Consider the following 22915-nt stretch of genomic DNA (forward strand, 5'->3'; position numbering starts at 1 on the left):
TTGTAGTCAATGGTTACTGTTTATGTTTTCGTCATTTTTGTTCGTTTATTAATACCTCAGTGTAGCACTGCACCGGTGTAGTGCAAATTAAAAACGAAGACGCCATAAGTGTTTCCCGCTGGATTTGACGTTTCCATAATAAAGTTTGACATTTTTAATCATTACCATCTTCAGAAAATTCTGTCATTTGAGCGTTATTTGTTTTGTTCACAGTGAGTGGAAAATTTTACATCAGCAAAAAAATGGAATTGAATCGTGAACATTTCCGCCGTGCCATGATTTATTCGAATTTCGTCGTGTATTATTAAGACAAGAGTGCTACAATCAACTTAGTTTGACTTTTGGCAGTGTAGCACCATCCTATGTGACTGCTGTAAAAAACTGGTATAAGGAATTAAATCGTGGACGTAGTTCGCTTGTCGATGAATTTAAAGAAGGTCATCCAAAACAAGTTGATTTGCCAGAAAACATCGATGCTGTGAAACATCTGATACTGGAAGATCGTCATGCGACGGAACGTTGAAATGGAGGCAGCCTTGGGCATTAGTGTGAAAAGCTTATATGTTATTTTGCATCAACATTCCCCGGTAACCAATAAGCACATACTGATACCGCATTATGACAGCAAATGATCGCTAATTGGCATTTCAGTTGCACTTGAGACAAAATTAAGGCCGTGCTTATTTCAGATTGCAGATATAGAGCTATAAGCATTTTTGGTGATCATAAAAGGTTATTTCAATGCCATTATTAGTGCTTACTGGTATAACGAATTAAATCGTGCCGATGAATTCAAAGAAAGTCGTCCAAAATCAGTTAATTTGCCAGAAAATATAGATTCAGTGAAACATCTGATACTGGAAGATTGTTATGTGACATACCGTGAAATGGAGGCAGCCTTGGGCATTAGTGTGAAAAGCTTATATGTTATTCTGCATGAACATTTAGTCGTGAGAAAAATTTGTTCACGTTGAATCCCACAATAATTTGACAATAGTTAAAAACAAGACTCGTGTCGATTGGTGCAAAGAAATGCTGAAAAAATTCAATCGTGGTGCTTCAAACTTGGTCTACAATATCAACATCTACACAGGTGATGAATCATGGATTTACTCATATCTCGAAACTAAACAGCAGTCGACTGTTTTGGATGTTCTAAGAAGAACCAGATTAAACCAAAGTTGTTTGCGCTCGAAGCACTTCAAAGAAAATGGTGGTTTGTTTTTTCGCTATAAACGGACATATCGCTACCGTTGCTTTAGAGGATCGTAAGACCGTCAATTCTGATTGGTATACCAACATTTATTTGCCAGAAGTTTTTCTTAAAATAAGGAAAATAAAGACGCAAAATAATTCTCACACATCAGCTCAAACTATTGAAATTTTGAGCACCCAAAACGTCGAATTGATGGGCCACCAGATAGTCCTGACTTGGCATCTAACGACTTCTATTTGTTCCCTTCCGAAAAGAATGAACTGCGTGGAGAGTGATTCAATACTCCTGAAGAAGCTGTTGAAGCGTTCAAGAACTTTCGGGGGCACCACAAGAAGAGTGGAAAAAATGGTATGAAAATTGGTTCAACCGTATGCAAAAGTGTATTGATCATCTAGGGGAATATTTTGAAAAACAATAAAACCATGTCTGATCAAATTTAATACTGTTTTCATTTTTACGCTAAATACATAAGTAACAACTCTCGAAACTGCTTCCTCTAAAACATTTACATATGTTTCAAATAAAATAATTAATTTCAAACACTTTCTAAGCCAATATCTCTTAGAGGGGTCGGTTTCCGGCACCAAATAAAAAACTGGTAGATTGAAGAGGAAGCACAAATCAAACTATCAAAGATAAAAAAAAACTCACACACGAATAAGAGAGAGAGAGAGAGAGAGAGAGAGAGAGAGAGAGAGAGAGGGAGAGAGAGAGGAACGGGTCGATGAATGTCTTCAGATGTAAACATTGCTTGCGATATGAAAACAAACAGAACCTGGTATGGCACAAGTGGATTTGTAATTCCCGGGACTGATACATAGATGGCGTTGCCAACAAAATTTCCGCAATATTTTTCATAAGTACCAACCTTCAAAAGACACTTGTCAAAATTTCATTACATTCTAATGTCCACGAGTTACAATGATTTAAGTGACGCTAGTCTTATATTCTCAAAATAATAAATTCTGAACAATTTCGTGTGTTGATTTATAGCTTCTGGATGAAAAAAGGTGACTCTGCCACAGACCTAATTGGAAGACGTGAATACGAAAAAAACTGATATACTTATTTCAAACTAGATTGTGCAAATTTTGCAACATTTATTGCTTCACTTCCAAAATTGTAACGGTGCATCTATACTAAAATACGAATTATTGATGAAAAACATATTCTACTATAACAATAAAATAACACGGAACAAATAGTTTTCTTTGTTCATTTGGATACTCAGTAGAGATAAACTGCGCATTATCCGTTGGGAATTTTTAATGGTTACAAAAAATCGATTTGTGGTATTTATCCAGCATTCCATCTCAGCATTCAGTTGCAAAATTCAGGTTCGGAATCCAGATCAAGAAATTAGGTCATAAGCTCAGAATTATGGAACTGAATTCTCAACTTCCGCAGGGGAGCCATCTCGGCCCTTTGATCTTCTTGCTTTACTTTAACGACGTTAATTTTTCTCTGGAAGGACCGCGCATATCTTTTGCAGATGACCTCAAGATCTACCGTGTTATTCGCACCTTAGAGGATGCGACGTTTCTTCAGCGACAATTGGCAATCTTTTCGGATTGGTGCAAATTGAATCACATGACCGTTAATCCAGAAAAATGCTCGATCATTAGGTTTAAGAGAAAAAAAGTGCCTTTGAAATTCGAATACTTTATTGAGCGATTCATGATTGATAGATCGACGTGCATCAAGGACCTCGGCGTTTTTCTTGACGAGCAATTAACATTCGGGCAACACACCAACTACATTGTGGCTAAAGCTTCTCGCTGCCTTGGATTCGTGATGAGAATGGCTAAGTATTATACGGATGTTTACTGCTTGGAATATCCCTATACTGTTCACTCGTTCGTTCTACTCTGGAATATTGTTCAGTTGTTTGGAACCCTCACTACCTTGATGGCGTTAATAGAATCGAGTCGATTCAACGTAGATTCGTTCGATTCGCTCTTCGCCGTTTACCTTGGACCAATCCTCATCAACTACCGAGCTATGAAAGTCGCGGATTGCTAATCGGTCTAGACACACTGCAAGTAAGACGGGAGCTATCGCGTGCTTTAATGATAGCAGACGTTTTGAATGATAGAATCGACTGCCCCACTTTGCTCCGTGAAATCAACATCAATGTTCGTCCTCGAGCTCTCCGCAACAACAACAATTCTTACATAGTATTAGAATTAATCATTAGGACCACATCGTGTCTGTTGATTTTACAATAAATAAATAAATAAACTTGACCTTTATTTAGAACCTTAATAAAGAGACTAAATTCAACTCTAAAATCTAAAATGCAGGTTCTAAATTACGGAAATGAATTCTGAAACTTAATTTAGGAATTCAATTCTGAAACTGAATTCAGGTATTAAGTTCTGGTTCAGTAGTCAGTTCTAAAACTCTCAGATCGGAAATTTTGTTCCAGAATCCATTTGAATTTTGTTCATGAATTCTAAAGTTGAAATCTGGATTCGAATCTCGAACATAAATTAAAGATCTAAAATCTTTCAAAAAACTAAGGGCATATTCAGGAGTGTTCTAGTTCTAGATGCATAATTTATGTCAATTTTAAAATTTAAATCTAGAAATTATAACAAAATAAACTGGCAGCCCCAACAGCGTTTTATCTGTGTTTCAAATATAGAAAAAATAGAACGGCAGTGTATACCAGTTTTAAATTTGACAGTAGAACTGGTCGAATTAATAAAACTAAAACGGATTGCTGGTGATACGTTTGTTTCAGTTTCATTTACATTATAGACCACCCATATGAATCTTGCAGTTGCTGAATTTGCTCTAAAGATCTAAAAAAGTTTCAAAATTTAGTCGAGAAACCGGTTCCAGAATTCAGAATTAGGATTCAGTTTCCAGAGTCATAACTTTTAATGCTGGTTGAAGGCGACTGCTTGCCACGACATCCAAATTGCAAATGAGAGAACGATCTGAGCGTTTGAGACTTTCCACCACGCAGATCGTCAGTCTTCGATGCTGTTTGTGGAAGGTCCTCACCAAGACGTTCAGTTCCGTCCAATGCACAAGAAGAAATTTATCGACAAGATTCGTTAAAAACACGAAAGATGGGCTGGGGTCCACTAGGAGATTGATAGTACCTATTAGCTCTCTCCGGACAGTACCAGCCTAGATGCCGTGTGGAATCCGGCGGAAAAAAATGAACCAAGAATAGATCCACTGGGTTCCTGCTTCCATGTCGTAAAAGGCGACAATTGCAGGAGTTTCTTTTTCCTTTCAGTTATCAGATATTTTCAATGTTTCATTACTGATTACTCTATTTTACTAAATTATCTCTTCATTCAACCTGCCAATTTCCGTCTAACTTCGAAAAAAAGTTTTATTTGGAATGTTTTCTTCTTCCATATTATTGATTGTCTGTCAGGATTATAAATTGAATGATAAAAAAAAATAAATAATCTAAAACTATTGCGCAAATCCGTTGATATTACAAAGTTAATAACAGAGATAACATATATCGATATTTTGAACACGTAGTAAAAAACACTTGATAATCATATTTCAAACAATAAATTAAGATTTTTCTCGGTAGCCGGCTGCCCAGATCAACCAATATAACCAATTAATAAGTAATTAAAATAATAAAGCGGAAATAATAAAGAATAATGAATAATAAATAATGATTTTATAACAACTGTTTAGAATATGTCAATGCAATGAATGAATGAATCCTATTCACTCGTTTATTTTGTAACACGTAATTTCATTTATAAAAAATAGGTAAGTTTTTATTCGTTACGCGATAGTATTGCAAATCTTTCTTCATTTTACTCGAATAAGAGCTGTGAATCAAGACTTTCCGGGACTTCAGTATAGGATATTGTTGAAACGTTTACTCGGGAAATCAGTGAGTTTAGTGGTGCATCCGAGCATCTTGAAACCGGAACATACTGAGTCGCGCGCGAATACGACCAATACTGAATTTTTTACTAACAAATATCCTTCTCCCGTGACACTTGTGGAGTGCGCAGTAGTATATACGGCCTCTAGTAACAACAAGTGTTGGACTAACATCCCTTCCCATTCCTTAGACGATCTACGTTCGGGCCAGTGGGGAAAACTATTAAGGAAATCAATTATCTTTGTAACATTTGTAACTGTTGGGGAATGGATGAGCCAAAAACAAGAATATCAAAATCTATAAATATTTTCATAATGAGCTAAAGCAAATCCACAAATAATAAAACATGATTAGAAATTCCAAATTAAATAAAAAATACTGATTTTTGAGCGAAGTTTCTCTACAGATATCGACTCAGCACCCCAAAATTACTATAGTTTCATGTATTCTAATTCAAAAAAGGGAGGGGGAATTTTCCCGCTTGATCAGTATTTGTATGACATCATTCCATTATGTGGTAAATGTGTACACTAATGTGCATGAACATAAGGAACATAAGTCTATAAGGAAGCTGTTATCAAACTTGGTGCCGCGTTTACTCACGGTAGACTAAAAACGACCAAGTGTCGTTGATTTCCAGCGCATGAATTGGGCTTCAATTTGCTGCCGCACCCACCATATTCACCGGTTATGGCCCCAGCGATTATTAGCAGGCATAAAAAATGCTGCAAAGAGGAAATTTCGTTTCACTGAAAAAAACTTTACTTCGAGGCAAAAGAAAAATCTGTATTTAAGAAATGTATTAAAATTTTAAAGAAGCGCGGGACTAATTGTGTTATTTTTGAAGGTGATTATTTTAATGGATAAAGTTGAGTTTGCTAATGAAAAAATGCGTTTTTCATAGTCTTGGGACTTATTGTTCCAAGTGAAGTTTCGAAAAGAACATAGTTTTTTAGGTAAGAAACTAAAAAGTACGGGTTTGTAATGTCAGAGACATAACTGGATGTCGTGAATACGATTAAAACTGACACTCTTTCTTTATACTTCCGAATATCAATTAATTGATCGATTGTGTGAATTGTGCAAGCTTTTCCCTTTTTCATTACTAGAAACGATACACCTAAACTAAAGTACAGATTAGTTACATTAAACATTCTGACATACAATTAAATATAACAAGCTAATCAGTATAGTTATTTATAATAAAATAATGGTGGATCTGCAAAAAAACTTTTGTGAAGGCGTTCGTGATGGAGAGTGACGAGTTTTTTGATGTCGATTACTTCATTTTAGACTTGAATATTTCAGTGAAAGAAATTTTCAAAAGGCTGCACGGGATTAATTTCTGGCATTCAGAAAGGCCAAATTATGCAATTCTCTAAGATATTAAAAACTGTTGCAAATTTTGCACTGCGGAAATTTTTTGTGCAATTACTAATCAAATTATCCCAGATTTTCACTACACTGATGGTTTTAATTACCGATTTGCAAAGAAGCAATCTTTATAGTTCTTTAGATAACATTTGGAGCCATTAGAAGGGTTTTGCATAACGTTCCCCATTGTTGTTCAGTTTTCGTTGTATTTTGCTTCAATGCAAACGAACAGCAACAGGATGATGCAATCAATCTTCTTTGAAGGGAAACTGGCTCTGCGGCCTGTGTGTTTGAGGTTTTGTACCACGCAAAACGTCTGCGCTTTCATTGCCGTCTGCTCCTCCTGGCGACCGAAGTCCAAATGAAAACACGACCAGAGCGTCTGAAGTTTTGTACCACGCAAAAGATTTGCTCTCATTACTGGCGACAGTTGCTTCTGACGATCGAAGTCCAAATGAAAGCACGACCTGAACGTATCACGCTTCATACTTGGTTTGTTCTTACTAATGTTGGTGGGATAACCTCACCTCGACATCCAGTTCCGTCTGAAGCACTAGAAGAAATAAACGATTCTCAATTAAAGTTTACCTTTTATACTCGTTCAGGAGATAATCGGAACTGATATGCGCTTTACTACCTTAAAACCGTCGTCTCGGTGCGAAAAAGGCAAGCAAGCGTGATGAATTTTCCTAATTATTTCCAAAAGCTTTAGAAAACTTTGTTTTTCAGTTATTTATGGTTATCTGACGCTGTTGAAAATTTAATCACAAATTCCTGATTATATTTTCGATAGCTTGTAGAAAAAAATATGTTGTTGGGTTAGGTACATCAAGAGATATTCGCGATAAAGTTCTGCCCATTCTTGTACAGGGTAAATTTTGAAAAGGCGCCCCATAGTATTTTGGGCAATGCAAACTACAAAGTTTACCCATGTTTCTGTCAATTTGGGGATCTCTCGCCAAAAAATCGGTTCTTTTGATTCAACTCATTTTTAGACTTTTTGAATTGTCATGAAGAAGTATCATTTTTTCTGCCTGGTGCCATATTATGGTCGTTTTCGTTCAGATTTCTTAGGATACAGCACACATTATCCGCAACAATAAGCTACATTGTAAAAAATTAACAAATGTAGGCTGAAAAGTACGATCATTTGAAGCTTATACATCTGGTAGTTCTGATAAAAGAAAGATTTTTCCAGGCAGCACACAGTATACATGTACGGTGTGCAGTTACGTAGGAATATTTTTCCACAACTCAACAGAATTTAATGTGAAGAGATTCATGGTTTTGAGATAGGTTGTCAGTACGGAACCTGACACTTGTAAATGTTATCTGCAATAGACATATGCAGAAAAAATAATTTCATGAATCTTTAAAACGGCTTTCTCGGGACTCAGAATCCTAACATTGTTTATTCTTTAAATGCACAGTGTTGTTTTAAAATAACATACCAGAAGAGTATAAAATTTCGCATTTGTATGTTCTACGCAGTTTTACTGAAAGAAATACAAATCCAAAGCCTTGCTATTACAATTCTTTTGAGGAATTTGAACTTCGCAGTCAATTCATAGCGTAAAGAACCACTGCATGGCTGTTGCTACAATCCTACTAACACTAAAAATCATTCCGGGTCGGGATTCGTACATATGACAACTGGCTTGTGAGACAAGCGCCCTATGCATTGAACCGCCAATTCGGGTTAACAAGGTCATCTTGAAGTGAACCTCTGAAAGATAAAATTTTGCAATATTTTTATTGCAAATTTCATTTGTCTACATAAAAACGCACTGAATCTAAGTAATTCCACTAAGGCAGGATGCGCCACCTGAATCAAACTGATGCTTGGAATAGCTTTAATTTGTTGCCGTTTACATATGGAGTTTTCAATTGCCTTCGGTAGGATTAACCACGACAACGCTGAATTAAAATTAGACATACTTGGCTCCGATGAGAGTACTAATTCGAAATACCATTGAATTCCATTAATATTACATACGTCAAAACACGAAGTAAAACAGGCGTAATAATACATCCTTTCACAGTGATATTATTTATAATGTGCTCCAATGTGCTTCGTTTGATTAAATCTTACTTTAACAATCCCTATCTAGTTGTGTGTATCTCCACAAGGAAATTACTTTAGCCCTTTGATATTTGTGCAATACTTTAAAGACATCAATTTTTACCTAAAATGTGCACAATTGTCGTTTTCCGATGAACCATAGGGAGCTCATTCCATCATCTTCAATAGACTCTCGAGCGAAATAGCGTCCGTTTCGCCATTTTTGGGCACAGCATGTCCAGGGAATTACTGATGCAAATAATTTATCGTTGCATTTGCTGCGCGGTATATAGCGTCTTTTTTTTTGAACCAGAAAACTGGCAGACCAATTTGACGCATTAGAGTGACACAAGAAGCGTCAACATTCATCTGTATTGGTCGCCATTGACACTCTAAAACGCAGGTCTTAAGTACTATCCAATGATGGCACCTCGTTGCTTCGATCAGAGATTGTGAAATGAGTCAAGATATTTTCAGTGAAATTCATGCTAGACTAATCATATCGATACATAGTAAACTAGTACGGATTCAAAGTTCACTAAACCGTATTGATGGAACCAATTGGTTGATAATTGGGAATGTTTTTCATTGCACGATACAGATAACGTTATCATTATAATGATTCGGGTGACGTCATGGATTAATGGTTCTACAATATATCGTTAGCCAGAATCCAAGGCTTGTAAATCCAACAACCGAAATAAAAAATCATTACTCACCCGTCACCGTAATGCTGCCGGTGGAGAAAATCTTCAGCGTTGCTTTCGGATTCATTAGCTTATAGGTAACACCCGGGTGCAGTTCCGGCTCGTAGCTGGCATCCTTCTTGTACTTCTCGGAGAAGTTCACGATCATGATACCCCAGGGCATGCTGCACGTCCCCAGTACATTGACGATGCGAAAATTCCTAAATCTAACATTAAAACCTAGTTTTTGAAGGCAACGCGAGTAACGTCTGGCTGCAACTTTAGCCTACGATCAACAGAGAGGAACGAGTCGTCAGTACAGGTTTGTGTTCGAATTAAAAAAAAATCAACCGTTGGACTTACCTGATCCTCTGATGTAGCACCAGTACAGGTTATCTTTCCTGAAGACCAGATAGAGGCGGTTGTGTAAGGACGTCGTAGTTTCATGGTGACCATTCCATTTTCCCTGCGGAATTCCACGTTGAAACCTTTAAGCGCAATATCGCGCAAACTCAGATGACAGCGCACACTGAACGAACACACCACATTATTGATTATAATATCGATTTCCGATTCCGCTTCCTGCTCCTGCTGTTGCTCATCTACATGGTCGGTGGTAGTTTCTGTTGCAATGTCCGGGGCGTCAGTCGCTGTGGCAGTTGCTAGTTGTTCTCCTGTCCCGGCAATAATGGTACCGGTATCACGACCTCCACAACCATCGGACACCGTAGTTCTGGCATCGGTGGTTGTAATCGTGTTGGCAGTCTGGCTCTCGGTTACAGTCTGTTGTAGATAGTGGTGCGTTTGAGAATGATGATGCTGTTCACTAGGTTCCTCCTTTGGTACCATTACCGAGTTCTGTTGGGTCCCGTTTACATATACTAAGGAACTAGCGCTGATCGCTAAGTGTGGCAACTGTTGTTGTTGATGAGATGATGCGTAGGATTGCATTGTTACGATACTAGTATTATTAGCGGTGGATGCTGCGGTCGGACGAAAAATTGCATTGACGTCTGCATTTGTGTACTGACTCTGGAAGGTAGTGGTGGGTATTGTAGTTGTCGCGATGCGTTGACTGCTGCTGGTACCAAACAGTTGCTGTGTTGACAGATGATGAGTGCTCTGGAGATGATTGATGAACTGACTGTTAAAGCTATTACTCGAAATGGAGGCGGCAGGAGAATGTGTGGTGGTGAATATGTTATTCACAGTCGTTTGTTGATGAATCAGCGGCTGTGGATGGGTGGTTGGCAAAACCAACGTTTCATGTGGTAGCAACATTCGGGAGGCAGATCCTGGGACGGCGGCCATCGCAGCGCTCGTTGCCACCATTGTCGTCGTCTGGTTATCGTCGGTGCCATTTACGACGACCACGTTGTTTGCTCCATTGGTCAAATTTTTCATAAAACTTTTCTGCTGTAACAGAGTAGCCATACTACTCTGGTTACTGCAATACATAAAAGATTTGGTGCTCTTGCGAGCAGTCCTCTATTCGTTCCTTCCCTCTTCTCTGGTCGATCTTAATTCTATCTTGCACTTCTCAAGCACAATTCTTACTTCACTAAAAAAAGAAGCACTTCTCTTCGATCACCGCTATTCGCTACGATATGCTACCGTCGCGCACTGATGCAGTGCTTGATGATATACACATACACACTCCAATGGCGTCGCAATGATTTCCTTTTCTTTGTCCACACAATATTTTGTTTCACATATCACTTGCACTACTGCCGTTTCGCGTTGATCATATATCCGAAAAAAAGTGGAAATAAAGTCTCAGCCACGTGTTGTTCTTAATGCATCTGGCAACTTCGCCACAGTTCTTTTCGAAGCTGAAAATCGGGTCAGCTTCCTTTTGTCGTGCAATTCTGAAAATGAACAGAGAAGAAAGGAATTAGTTTCTCAGTAGGAATAGAAAGTAGAACAATTTTTTATTTTATTAACATATTTCTGTGGCCAGAGATTGTTCTGGCAGTTTTCCTTCTTCAGGTGATTCAAAAATGGCCCATCAGCACTTTTTATGGCCGTTTTAATTGTGGTATTTTCATGGTACGACAAAGCAAAGTCCGGGGGTACTGTTTTCCGAGGTGGAGGCTATTCGTGTCAACAGACTTCAGTTCGATTTATACTATGCAGGAAAATTACGAAGGTGTTATGACCGTATTGGCATCAAGAACCATTCCAAGTTGGATCAAGCGGTTTTAGGATAAATTTTCGATGCATTAGAACAATTAACCTTATAAACCTTGCCAACTGTATTGTATTGTATATACATTTATTTCTCCTCGGTGAGATTTCTAACGAAACAGTGACCGGTACGTTTTGCATAAAGCCGTTTGGCATAATGTTGTTTGGCATAGTGGTCACTTGGCATAATTATATATAACAAGAAAACTGTATATGGTCATTTGGCATAATGCCATTTCGCCTAATTGCAATTTAGCTAACATATCAGACAGGCTCGGGGACGTGGGGCGAGCCGTCGAAAACGGCACTTCGTCGCATGCAAATCTGTAATCCACCAGCCTGTTCAAAGCTTGAGGCAAAACCACATTGAGAAACTTAAATTTCATTACAAGAAAATATTCGACGAAAATTACCCCTTCAACCCATTCATTTCCAAACATGCAGGAAATAAAATCAAAGATATAATTTCAGTTCGGTCTCACATCTCATCCAAGTCACTCGATAAACCAAAACCGCTTACGTTCGGGACAGAAGAAACCAAGTACAGTATTGTGTAGTGAACAATAGAACGATCTCGAAATGAGTGAACCAAACGAACAAAAGCTACCGCCGGTACGAAAGAATACAATTATTGTTGACTTCAGACAGTGCAAAATTCGACCTTCGATACGAGAACTTGAAGGTTTGCTTAAGGAGCAAATGCATCTTGACATTAAACGTGTGCATTTACTTCAATGCAATAAGACCAATAATGTTGTTTATATCCAGTTCTATAAAGAGTTGGATGCAATTCAATTCGCTAAAGACAATAATAATGTGCACTATGTGGAGCACGAAAACATTAAGTACAACATTCCAGTATATATGGAAGATAATGCTATAGAAGTGCGTGTGCATGATCTTCCCTCAAGCGTCATCGATCCCTATATTCGCAAAACCATGTCCCAATACGGAGAGATTCTCTCTATCGAAAAAGAAAAGTGGAAGAATTTTTTCCCCGGTATTCTAAATGGCGTACGTTTGTTACGCATGCGCTTGAGGAGACCTATACCTTCTAAGTGACTTTCGGTCAGGATACAAGAATCCCGTGCAAATCACTTGTTACCTATGACAATCAGATGGCCACATGTCAATATTGCCAAAAAGCTGTTCACTACGGTAAGCCATGTGATAAACCGGACAAGGAGACAACTATACCAAAGGACAACGGTGCTTCCTTCACACCAACCCCAAGCAACCCCAGTACACCTGTGACAGTCACCAACAACAGTGAAGCATCCCCTTCAACGAAGCCATCCAACGTATTCCCTATAGAACAAAGTACACCAGCTGTAATTAACAGCTTACCATCTAACCAACCAGCAACTGAAAACAATGTACAACAAGGCGCATCTACAGCAACTAGCAACGAAATCAACAACAATACCACGGCAATGGATGACGAAACGAACCACGAACAAAACTGCCCCTCAATCTTCGCAGGAGGAAAATGGAAGCTCCTCTCCCCCTAGAAAAAGGGTGACAACGAGATCCAATACAAAAAAAATATCTAAAAACTCAGCTAAATCGTAGCGTAGGATCGTTGTGTTACCTTAGACGTAGAAATAAACGTTTTTAGAAGCATTTCAGTACTCAGCTTTCCACATGAGCGAATTGATTGCCAAATCATGTATTTTTTGTAAAACTTTCATACCTGGGCAATCGAATGCGGTTTTGTCAACATATGGGTGTTGAGCTTACGCGTACGTAATTTTCATTGCGATTCGGTGCCATTTGAACTTTTTACGTGTGGAGTTTCAGGTTTTTTCGTGCGTCTTGCACGAAAGTTTTACCCAAAAGCAGTTATTTCGCCACATCTGCTACAGAACTGTTTGAGCTGTCTTCTTGAATGCTTAAAATACCCACTTGCGATTCTTTTCACTATACGGAAATCAATTTTCGCAACTTTTTTCCTTCCGATGAACAGTTAAAAGATTGTTTTTTCGATCTAAAACACAAGATACCATAGATTTTAAAACTCCCAGCTTCCCGACAATGCTAGGATGAGAGAGAGGCGGATTTTCAAGGTGCGTACGCAAAATTATTTCACGCCGCTGCTGTTTTATCGACTCTATCTTCGCAACGATTGCAAACTACCCAAAGTTCTAATTGAAAAAACCTAATCGGTAATAAGATACAGTACTTTGGTGTTGTTCATTCTTTATATTAAAATACTCATTTCAATTGTTGTTCGCGGTCGAAATCTTCCATGAAAAATTAGCAACTCTTCTATTGAAGGCCTATGATTTGTTTAGTCATAAATAATCACAATCTTTGACGAACTGAGATTACCATTAATCTAGATCAGCTATTCCCAACCTGTTGTACGCATTTAAAAAAAAAGAATTTTTGATAACTTTTTTAAAAATGTGAACATGACCATTATTAAAAAAAATCAAATATTTAGAACAAACTTTTAATTCATGCAAATGTGCTCAGTTCTAATAAATTCTTTGCGTACCCAAGCTAGACCATCCAATGTCCCAGTTCAAGACATTCTTGCTTAGCGTGACCTTTCCTACATGCAACTTCTTTATAATTTAATAAAGACGATTGAAGTTTCAATTTAATAATTGACCCTTTTGAGACTTAGTTCTGACTCCTACTGCGTCCAGAAGTTCATCCTATTGCAAAATTTTTAATAAAAAAAGGATGTGCTGATAAAAACAAACTCGAAATAGGTTATGAAATCAACAACAAAATGTATAAAAATTTCAGCTTATTTTATAATTTATAACAGTTTATCGTTTGGTCCAAATAATATGATATTTAAAAAATAAGAGGAATATGTTTTATTAAACTCAAATCGCTGTGACTATATTAGTATTATATTAGAATGAGAATTCTATGTAAAAGTGATGCTACGGCGAAGATAAACTTATGTAAATTGAAGAAATAAACGTATTTATGAAAAAAATGTGCTCAGTGCGAATCTTACGAAATATTTTTGGATACGCTAAAATCTGTAGCTTTGGATATCGTAATAAGAGGTCCAAACTTGTATTGCATATTCCAGTATATTACGAACTAGAGCGTAATGAAGAGCCTTCAGGGAGTAGAAATCATTGAAATCAGCAGTATTACGTTTTATGAAACCCAGCTTTGCAAATGCTTTTGCCATTTTTGCGAATATATCATCGGAAGAGATGAATTTTCTATAAAATAATAAACACAAATAACGAATGTAATCCACTATTTCAACGACTTGACGATCTCCTGAAGTTAATCATTTTCCATTTACTTGTATTACCAGTAAAGAAGCACCATTACTCAACACTAATTATGTATTTTTGAAGTATTGCAAGAATCGTTACTGGATGCAATGAAACGGAAGAATTTAAGATCGTCAAAAGGTTAGATAACTTAGTGCTCACAAGTTCTTATGTCATGGTTCCCCGTGTGTCTATTTGACATTTGACATTTTGTCAATAGAACGGCGACGACCGGATGCTATCGCCTTCTGCTTTAGTAGCAGAATGAGAGGGTGCGAGTTGGTTTATATGTTATAAATCATTTGAAATGCGAAAATTATTGCAAGAATCGACACGAAAAGAGAATATCAACGATGGTAAACACTAAAAATGGTTCCATTTGCTAATGCCGGTTTTTATATATTAATTTTTCATGCAAATTATTTTTGCGTATTTTTTTGATTTCTAAAATTTTGTTTTGATAAGATGTAAAGAGTGTGGCCTTGGTCATAATATAACATAGTAAAAAGAAATGATTTGCAACTGTTACATTACAATACGCTACCTACCTCTAAACTAAAAGTGGCTGTCATTTTCAGAATTGATTTAATAACTTTTTCATTTCGTTGCGCTTGATCATTTTTATATACAGATGCTCAATACAGAATATATAGATTTAAATGTGGTAACGCTACACGCTATACGAAATTGAACAAAGCACGTTGTGTGCTTCGTTCGAAAGGCTTTGGTGTTTTCTTCTTCCGTACCAGCACGTAGAGGTTTTGCATCGTCATTTTATATGACGGATTGAAAGTTTTGACACTCATCACTATATAATTTCGGAACCGGAAGTCAGATCTGGATGAAATTACAATGTATCTTTCAAGCCAATGAGTGAAAGTAGTAGGACTAGTAGTTTATATGTCCACTAACTAACTAGATCTGCCAACTAGATGAAATTACCAGTAAGTTTATCAAAATTGGAACCTCGTTTCGCCATCGCTTGTGAAAAAATACGCATGAAATTGAAAATTTTTCAATTATCGCACTGTAATACTGGAACCGGAAGTCGAATCCGAATCAACTTTTCGGGGCTTTTTCAAAGAATTTCAAGACATTTTGTTGGCATCTTAGTTTGTGAAAATCTGTAAAGAAAATTTTCGAGGAAATTGAGTGCGTATTTTCTCATAGGTTTGCAAATATTACCAACTTTCAAAATAAGATGAAATGCAATAGCAAGCTTTGGGACCATAAGACCTTTTGTTTGAATCTAAGTTTGTGAAAATCGGTTGAGCCATCTCTGTGAAAATTAAATGGCATTATTTGTCACATACACACATACATTTTATGATCTCGACGAACTGAGTCGAATGGTATATGACACTCGGTCCGTCGGGTCTTCGTTCAAAAATCGGTTTTCACAGTGATTGCATAGCTTTTCTATTTGAGAAAGCCAAACATCGATTTTTCAGAGTGTCGCTCGAAAAATAACTTTATGGAAATGATACCATCGTCGGAATATCTCAAGTTTGTAGAGTACATTCTATTACTGGAGATAGTTTATTCAAGGTGAGTGCCAAATTTTACCAGAGAACTCCAAATTACAATATCAGATTTCTCAGAACGAAACTTTAGTCAATGAGATGTATTATTTCTAATAAGGTAAAACGAAATCCAAATGTTTCCATCCACGAGAAGTATACTTTTTTATCGCTTTATGGGCTACTCTGGCCGAGGATGGGGGTTACAAGGCTCCACACTTTCCATACCGGACGAACCAGGCTATGGTGCCCAAATGAACACTAGTATAGAAGGCGGAATCCCTCGTAACCCAATCGACAGATTCCTTTGTATGTATGCTTCCTTATATAGTCTTTTATGTCTGAAGCGGTACATACGATTATTACTTCAATTATCTGATACCGAAATAATTGGTCTACTAACTTTTCTAATCTGCTCTGACTGTTTCTATCTTTTTTGATTTTTTTGTACTTTTTTGCATCCTCATAGTGAGATAGGAATGATGATTGATGAGTGAGTGTAGCATTAGTAAGAAACTGAGTGAAAGTAACGAATGTCATAGAAAGTACAACGCAATCTAAGAGAGAGCTACATTTAACATGCAATCAAAGTACTAGGTGTGCCGACTTTGGACGATGTTGTCCACGTTGTTTGCGGCTCCCAGAGGTAATAAAGAGGACATGATTTCAGTCCCCTTTCTGAGCCAAAGGACAGGGGAAACCGAAATATTGATCTTTGCACACATACACACCGTAGCGCGTATGCACGGAATGCATAAGAACGCAGGTTCGAGTTCTGTCTCTGAGCGTATCTTTTTCCAAAAATTCATCTTTTCTGTTAGTTTTTCTTTCACTTGGTTTCTCCAATATATATTTCCGCTCAGTCATTGCAAAAACTTAATATGATACATGGCCGATCATCTGTGCGAAGAATAATATGCTTATAAATATTTTTCAATTCTTGACCCTAGGCTAGTAATTCTATACGAAATACATCTAATTCTTGTTACAGACAGCAATTTTGTCGATAGTAGAATACTTTGTAGTTTCCCTTTTCAAAGCAATAAAGATATCAATCTTAAGGTTAGTTTCAAGAGTCTGTTAAGAATTTCAAGTCGACAATTAACATATGTGTCTGGTTGAGCCCCCATGTCGATTCGTTTTCGAGACGCAATAAAAATTGCATTTTCCACGTTATCGAAAGCACTCAATAATAACTGGATTTAGCACGAAATGGACAATGGAAAACACTAATCAGACCGTCATTACAATACACAAAAGTCAAATATACCCAAAAAATCAGAAAATTTCGTATACATTGACACCAAACACGAACACGATTTGTCGCCAAACTGAATTGACTCAGCGTCATTCAGCTAACTGACGTCTGTTGTGTCACATGAAAGCGCGTTCGGATCGAAATGATTGCTAGTTTAGAAACTGACCGGTTTAACCCCGTGTCCGATCTAGCCCCGGTCTCCCCTAGCTACAAGTTCATATTCGAAGTTTTCAGTTGAATAGATTTTGTTATTTGTATATTTTATATATTTCAAATTTTCACAGAAAACATATACTTTAAACAAGACTACCATCTCAACACATCTAGAAGGTTGTTCCCGGAGGTTTCGAACAAACTATAAGCACACCTGACGTTCCGGTTTCTTAAGAAATAACGAATGCATCGCCAAACAACAACATTTGATGAATATAGACATAAGAATATCAAAAAATTAGGCACAATACTAGCACTCCAACACTAGTTCTGCGTGTGTATGAAGAAGTGTGTAGAATGAGATGGAAGAAGGCCTGCTTCCACTCTATGATTAAAGTGCATGGAACGCACAGCTGCTCAACAACGACGACGACGACGACAACAGTAACAGCAGTGGTGTGCAATGTCCAACTTTTGTGGCCCATTAATTCATCCAGAAGGAAAAAGGTCCATACATATATGTAGAGAATGTAATGCGAAACTGAGTAATATTATTCTACACACCCATCTGTACGACACAAGCAAAAACGAAGAACCACTGCAGGTTGTTGATCCTGATGAGATCTTCTCCACGTGTGGAATCTGTTTTCGTTTCAGATCAGATGGTTATTCTACGAAGCTGGAAAGTCTACAGCTGATGGGTAACGGCTGATGGAATAATATTTTTGATACGATAGAAAACCACCGAATCAACATTTCAGCACAACGTTTGCAATTCCAATATCGAACCGAAGTTTATGATTTCCTTAACATAGCAAACGATATATAAAACGGGCTCTTATTATTAGAAAGGGTAGGTCGGAGAATTGCCATATTTTGTTAATTTGCGTAGAAGAAGCTATTATTATTCCGAATGCTGTTGAAAGCTCCAGAATGCGTTTGACGTTCATTTCTTTGCTCTTTAACCAGTTTCTGAAGACTGAATCCATAACGATTGAGGTCGATATAGAAACACGTGTGTCTGGAGGAAGAAAAAAAAGAACATAAACCGAGTGTACAATTTATAGTCGTTATTCTGAAACTGCCGGGCCTATCATAGTTGGTATTTCTACATTTCACATAATGATCATCTACTTGCTGGGACTAGAGCAGTGAAATACCAGGTAAACCCACGTGAACAGAACTCCACTGACCCTATTTCAATATTTTCAAGTTTTGCTTTCTCATCGATTGAATTCGAGTGAAAACATTCATTTGGATAATGATTCTTTCACTTTGAACCGCAGAGTATTGGAAAGGTTGGTTACAAAATGAAAAATCCCGTAAATAAATGAATTGAAAAGTTACATTTACTGTTAACAAAGCTTAGGTGTTCACAAACGGAAGTTATCTATGAACTTTAAACTTTCGAAATATGTACGGCAATGTGACTCTGACAGAACAAAAAAGTAAGATACTCTTGATTGAAAAAAAAAAAAAAGAGATTTACATACATCACCATTCAAAGCAATTGATGACAATGCATTAGAACTACTGAGCCCGGCCGCCCGCTGGCGGTTGACGAGTGGTCTGATGAACGAACAGAACAAAAGGCAACAATAAATTGAAAGGCTTTCATCGGATATCCGACCGTTCGGTAAGTTCAACCTGGTGGCGGCGCGAGACACGGACGACGACGACGAAAACATAACGAAACAACAACAACAACTAGTGCTAGAGGCTATAGCGGTTTGAGGTTTGTCGAGAACTGTTTAGAACTCGCTGCACGTTACCGGTTCATAACTCTCTTGCCGAAAATGTATGCTAAACCGTACACACAGGAAGTGAATTCCAAAAGCGACAAAGAATCGATGCAATTGTTTTGTACTCGGCCACTTACGAATGGGTTCCGCGAGTGGGGATTTTTATTGGGCTTCGTCGATTGTTTCGACTTCGATAATAGTTGTTCAACGTTTAGAGCTGAAGGTTTCGAGCTATCTTTGATTTTAGAATCATGAATAATATTGACCACCCATCAATCGAACACGAAGATCAGTGAAATTTAAATTTTTCAGACTGGAGTCAGTGTTTTTCTGACTTTTAACTTTTTATTAGTTTTTGCATTTCTCATATAAAAAAGCTACACAATAACTGTGTAAACCAACTTTTGAACCGAAGCCAAGTTTCATATACCATTCGACACAGTTCGTCGAGTACCCAAAATGTCTGTGTGTGTATGTAACGTTTTTTTGCACTAACCTTTCTCGGAGATGGCTGAACCGATTTTCACAAACTTAGATTCAGATGAAAGCTCTTCAGGTCCCATATTAAATTCCTGAATTTCATTTAGATCTGACTTTAGGTTCCGGAGTTATGGGGTAAAATGTGCAAAAAATGGAAAATATATTTTTTCTAACTTTTCTCATAGATGGCGCGACCGATTTTCACAAACTTAGGTTCAAATGAAAGGTCTTGTGGTCCCATACGGAATTCTTAAATTTCATTCGAATCCGACTTCCGGATCCGGAAATATAGGGTAAAGTGTGTGGAAATTTTATACCATCACTGAAAGGGCGAAAAACCGTAAAAAAAATTCTAAATCGACCTAAAATCTTCTCCAATTGATAGTTTTTATTAGTAGATGGCCAAACAAACCGATTTCAGTTATTCTCTTCTTTTTTCATAAATAACTACGTGATAAGTAGCGAGTTCTTTAAATCGGCTAATAATTTTTTTTAGTCTTTACTTATAAACTTAAGCAGTATTCAAGAACATATGTAATGGTTTCCAAGATGGTTTCCAAGAAAGGAGCCCGAGCTGGCGATTAAATGCACAGGGCGCTGGTCTTACAATCCAGTTGCCGTATGTCCGAGCCCCGACCTGGAAGGATGCTTAGTATCAGTAGGATCGTAGAACAATCATGCAATGGTTCTGTACGCTATGAATCGACGGCGAAGCATGGTAAAACAGAAGGTCAAATTCCACAAAAGGAATGCAATGCCAAAACTATTGTGCGCGGTTGTGCAAAATGGGTCGTGGAAATGGAAACATGTAGGAATCGACAATTCGACCGTGTTCCGTGTGTCCAAATTATTCTAGAAGACCCAGACGACAAAAACGAAGAAACTCAACCTACTGTGAACGCAAGGTAAATAAGGAAATATTTTAGGCATAATCTGAACCTTTTTATACCGGACAAGGCCAGAAAGCCCAATTTGTCCGTCTATTTCATCTGGGCATAACTTCATATCTTCAAGGTATCGAAACGGTTCTACCCGGATCAATAAACAGAACAGGACAGTCAAATCCCGCTCTTGAAAGCTGCACTGCGAGTGGTTGGTGCCGCCTAAATGCACCGCAATGTACGACGAGACGTGCATTAAAGTGGACGTCAAGCAGATCATCTATCTGAAGTTGGCTAGTATTGTCAGGATGTTCCGGAGATGTTTCGGAAGAAGAACGTCGAATAATTTTCCAAGAAGAACTTGGTGTGGCAGGCGATCTGTGCATGTGGTAAATTCATCAAGCCGTACCAAACGGCTGGAACCATCAACGGATAAATATATAAAGAAGAATAATTGCATTAGTTTCCACTGCCTTCCCTCCAGTCCAATGAAGATGAAACTCTTTTTTGGCCGGATCTAGCATTGTGCTGTTACGCGAAACCGGTGATGAAGCGGTACGAAGCCAACGCTGTTGTATCTGTAGTGAAAGTTCGCCAAACTCGCCAGTACTTCATCCAATGGAAAAATTCTGAGCGATTATGAAGATAAAGTTTCGGAAAGCTTTTCAAAGATATGAAGAAAGAGTGGATGTAAGGATGTAAGAATGATGGCGCATGTATTGGATTTTAATGGTTGCGTTAAGTCCAGAGTGTGGATCCTAGAAAAGGAGGTTAAATCACTCCGGATTTGGAAGTTGAATCCGAATAAAACTCAATAACTGTAGAGCATTTTATTAGCCAACTTTCATTTAAATTCAAGTATGTGAAATTTTGCTCAGCCATCTCATTTTGAAGTCTTTTGAACCGCTATTTCAGGTGTGATATTCACAATGTGTTTGACTTCACATTGTGGAAATCGCTCCGTGAATATCGGGTCAAAAGACTTCGAAAGCAGAAGTGCGTTTCTTTGACCACCAATTGTTGAACAATTTTAAAAATTTCGTTGCTTATTGAAATACGATATATTTGAAATTTAATTATTAGCCCATATTATCCAGTAATTTTGGAATCGAAGATCAGATCCGGATGAAATTAAAAAAAATTCTATGACACCGTAGGAGCTATCATTTGAATCAAAGTGCAGAATTTGTTCAGCAATTTCTGAGGAAATTGAGTGCCAAGTGTCTTTGAGAAAATGACCAAATAGTTCATGCATATTGTCAGAGTTAGATAAATCTCGAATGTTTATTAGCTAGATGGCTTTCAAAATGTTTTGGTCAAAGACATAAAAACGTACAAAACGCTTCGACGTTGTCGTTAACAAATAATACTTAAAGAGAGTAAATGTTACGCCTGCTTTGCTGTTCAAATTGAATTGCTAAGTTTGCTTTAGCAGTTGAATTAGCTTGACACATCAAAACTTCTATCTTTCAAAAATGAATGTGTTTCCAGAGCAGCAATATAAGACCGCTACTCTTTGCATTGTTCATCAAAGACACCGTTCTAAAGAACTTGTCTTTTTAACGTGAACACGTCTTGCGTTACTATTAGCCACGTTTCAAAATTGGTGCTGTGGAAGAGTTTTTGATCGTAAACATCTCTTGCCGTACTTAACGTAAACTACATCATTTTTACTTCATGCATTCGGAACATGATCAGTAGTTTATAAGAACAATCAGTTGTAAAAGATAACAAATCACTTTAATTAGTTTTAAAGTTTGTTTCTATGCTTGGTGCCAACAAGTGTCAAAGACTAAAACTCGTAACAAATGTTTTCCTTTCTCTTACTCGGACGACAGTTTTGATGCACACAACAAAAAAATTGAGATTTGATTCTCAATCGATGTGAAAAAAAACTAGGACGTACTGAACATCAAATGCAATCACTGTCTGTGAAAGTCGAGAAATATTTCAGATAAATCACACGTTATTACATCGAAAACAACATATTGAGTATATTACATCAGATAGATTGAATACTATATGCAATTCTGATAGGAAATTATGCATCCTTTCATGTAATATTAGGAAAGTAGATTAGATTAGTTAGATGTACTAAGATAAACGTTTGATACGTTTGATTCATTTTAGTCTGCGCATTTGATTGAGCAGAGCGTTTTACCCAGTGCACCATAAGCTCATAATTAAGCAGTGACCTTTAACTCACAAGTGCACCGTAGAATCTGTCGACC

The 22915-nt window shown here is 37.4% G+C and overlaps 1 protein-coding gene across 1 annotated transcript in view; it reads right to left on the reverse strand.

Moving 5' to 3' along the window:
* The window catches only part of LOC131425740 (TATA-box-binding protein), a 50915-nt gene that overhangs the window by 5716 nt on the left and 22284 nt on the right, over nt 1-22915 (reverse strand). Inside the window, exons 2-3 of the mRNA XM_058587849.1 lie at nt 9576-11080; nt 9246-9498 (exon numbers count right to left, since the gene is read on the reverse strand). Of these exons, the coding sequence (XP_058443832.1) occupies nt 9246-9498; nt 9576-10670 (1348 nt within the window). The 5' untranslated portion in view covers nt 10671-11080. The remainder of the gene's footprint in view (nt 1-9245; nt 9499-9575; nt 11081-22915) is intronic.

Source organism: Malaya genurostris, chromosome 1, assembly GCF_030247185.1.
Source record: "Malaya genurostris strain Urasoe2022 chromosome 1, Malgen_1.1, whole genome shotgun sequence".
In the NCBI taxonomy this organism is placed as follows: domain Eukaryota; kingdom Metazoa; phylum Arthropoda; class Insecta; order Diptera; family Culicidae; genus Malaya; species Malaya genurostris.